The sequence below is a fragment of the Bidens hawaiensis genome, unplaced genomic scaffold, assembly GCF_021521415.1.
Source record: "Bidens hawaiensis isolate Kalapana, Puna unplaced genomic scaffold, B.hawaiensis_p1.1 tig00009447_1, whole genome shotgun sequence".
In the NCBI taxonomy this organism is placed as follows: domain Eukaryota; kingdom Viridiplantae; phylum Streptophyta; class Magnoliopsida; order Asterales; family Asteraceae; genus Bidens; species Bidens hawaiensis.
Window position 1 is genome coordinate 510,921 of NW_027491701.1, and position 3,128 is coordinate 514,048.

The 3,128-nt window shown below is 36.3% G+C and overlaps 1 protein-coding gene across 1 annotated transcript; it reads left to right on the top strand.

The window, feature by feature from the left end:
- The first annotated feature begins 1,433 nt into the window (after positions 1-1,433).
- LOC143532470 (uncharacterized) lies at positions 1,434-2,621 on the top strand. Its single transcript, XM_077027508.1, has one exon. The coding sequence runs from the start codon at positions 1,439-1,441 to the stop codon at positions 2,288-2,290; it is 852 nt and encodes a 283-aa protein (XP_076883623.1). The 5' UTR covers positions 1,434-1,438; the 3' UTR covers positions 2,291-2,621.
- The last annotated feature ends 507 nt before the right edge of the window (positions 2,622-3,128 follow it).

Here is a 3,128-nt window from a genome sequence, read left to right on the forward strand (position 1 = left end):
ATCATGAAAACATTTTCTGAAAATCATATGTCATATTTATTATTGAACCCAAAGCTTAATAAATTTTAAATATTAAAAAAAAATTATATTAGCTATCCACATGTATTTATCCTCTCTAAACTTTACTTGCAATGAGGATATTTTTGGTCATATGTGATGTGTAACAGTAGCGTGAAGGAAATAGGGAAAGATATTAATCCGCAAGTATATTCTCAAACAGAGTATGTAAGAGAGAACGAGAGAAAGAAACAATGTTTTCATTTGAGAGAGACTAAGTTCCAATATTAACATACAGTAGCGGAGCCAGAAATTTTTCCCTATGGATTCGAGCCCCTAGCGGTCCACCTGTTGCGGGATTCACCGGATAAAACCAGACCCCCACGCTCGCCGAACGACATGACAACGAGGAGCCGGTAAAACTGGGTGAGATCAGGACTCGAACCCTGGCAAGCCAGGGTTATCCCTCATATCCCCCATATAAGTTGGTGGTAGTGAGGTTATTTAGGTATTATGTTTAAAAATGTTAATTGGGTTGGGTTTGTTGATCAATTCTATTAATTATTTTGGGTTTTTTTAATTATACATATGTGGGTTATTATTGGCCAATTTATAATGTTTGTTAGTAATTTTTATAGTTTTTTTAAACTTTTTTATATTTTATAAAAGAAATATTCATTACTAAAAACTTTTTTAACTAAAATTTAGGGATGAGCGGATACAGTACTGAAATGTTCGGTTCAGTACCAGTATTGAAGGCGAAATTTGGGATATACCGGTAGCGGTATCGGAAACTCAAAAACTTGGTATCAATTCGATACACCAGTACCTGTTTTGCTCATCCCTAAATTAGTGGGTTCGAATCTTTTTTTTTTAAATGATGCCGGGTTCGTTCATTGAAAAAGAATGGGTTCGCTTGTTAGTTACACATTACAGGCTGTATATAAAACCGAGAAAAGACCGGGTTCGACCGAACCCGGTGTAGTCAATGTGGCTATGCCACTGTTAACATAGATATGCTTCATAAAATATATAAATAACAAAATATTTAATTTCATTTAAGACATATCTAACTTTTTATATGATGCTTTCACACAATCAACTAATTATAAAACATGTACTAACCAAACAAATACTAGTAGTGTATCATCAACTTTTTGAGATAATTTGACAGCTAGATTTGGCCAAGGAGATAAATTAAATTCTCCAATGTGATGTATAGTTTATACTACAATATAAATCACCACGATTAAGTTATGGACAAATAACTTCAATTTGACATCTAATAATAACAAGAATAAGAATATAAAAACAAAATTAGCATTATTTTAACTTAGTACATATTAATAATACAGTATAGTGTATATAAAAACAATTTGGTTTGTACAAATTATCAATATTCACAAGTAGAGCACGCAGCCTGCCATATCGATCAAAGCCGATGACCAAAGATACCACTCTCACCCGACCACTGTCGCCGTCCACCTCGAGCAGCTGCTTTCTCGGTTGTTTTGGCAAGAAGACGCGGCTCAAAGAAGAAGTCAACCCGGGCAACAGGCGGCGTGGGCGCAGCTGGATCTTGAGCTTCAGATTAAAGAAATCACCGACGAAAACGGTTCCCGTTGACCTTAGGACAGCCAACGATGCTCCAACGACATCCGATGCATCATGGGAAATTCAGGTGGTGGAAGAAAATGCAACCCTGGCCGAAAAACATACTATGATTATCAATCGGAAACATGCTCGGATAACATCTGGAGAACAAAAAGCTCGTCGGAAGAAATTGACAACCGGCGGCCAGAAGGAAACAAAACTGGCCGCCACGTCAGGTTCTGGCCCCGGCTGTGTTCAACCGGGGCCAAAAACTGTAACGTTAACTCACCCTTTTGTTTCCTCCCCTTTGAAACCATTGACCCATTCAAAGCCTCTGTCACTGACTAAGCGGCAGAAACCTCCGCATGCTGCTGATGCAGCAGGCGGAGTTGACAGAGGAGTTTTGGGAAGAACTACTCCGTCAGGCAGGGAGTTTGACTCTATAATCGGCATGTCAATAATATTAGTGATACTAGTTATATTGGTTTTTTGGGGTAAGTTATGTGCTATTCTTTGTACTTCATCATGGTTCTTTATTGCGCGTCGGTTGGTACCGGCCAGGGAACACTCCGCGGTGGATAAACCACCGCCGGAAGGTCATAATAAGTTGGATTTGGAGTCGGAGGAGTACAAGAAAAAAGTTATTTTAGAAGGATTTCTTCAAAGGAACCACCGGAAGCTGTCTGTTGGTCGATTGTAATTTGTAAATGATTATAAATTAAAATAATTTATTTTCTTTTTAAATTCAAATTTGGTTCTAGTTTGTGGGATTGTGTTGGAGGAGATCGGGGTTTTGAATTTGTGTAACATGTTTTTGGAAGTCGATGTCAATGCGTGCACTGTCCCACGGTTGTTAGCTTAGTTTTACATATAATTAATTCATTTTTCATATTTATATATGCACATATAGTCAAGTCATATTGATATAGTTAAAAGAAAAAAAATAAATAGTTGATAGTTTTTGAATGCCCGTTGATTTATATTCGGTCAAATGAGCTATGCTTGGACTTGGTCTAACACTAAAATTTCCTGGAAATTCATTTTTGATTTTTTAATAGTAAACAAGTTTCAACTTCTCTCACTAAAAGTTTTAATCCTCGATCTTTTAAGTCTTCACATTATTCAACTTTCATATATCATAACTTAGCCTGTAACAACAATGGGAAGATATGAAATGTAAAATGATCATGTAGGTGTTTGTTACATAGGCCTTATGGGATGGTGGTAATTAAGATGGATAAACTTATTGGTTAATCAAGTAAACATACCTAGTGCCCGCCAACGCCTCACGACCCGTTTAGTGCTTGTGTGTCGCGGTGTTCACACCCCATTGCCATTATGGCAACGCTTTAGCATTCTTGCACATTCTTCATAACACAAGATGATATTATGATGTTTTCATCGTCTTTAAAAATATTTAGATTTTTTAAATTAAGTGAGACAAATAAATATATATGACTACTCGTTGTTAGTCTTATTGTTTCAACTTAACTTAAGTTGGACAATTATAAAACTTGATTATTATTTAGTGAATTGTT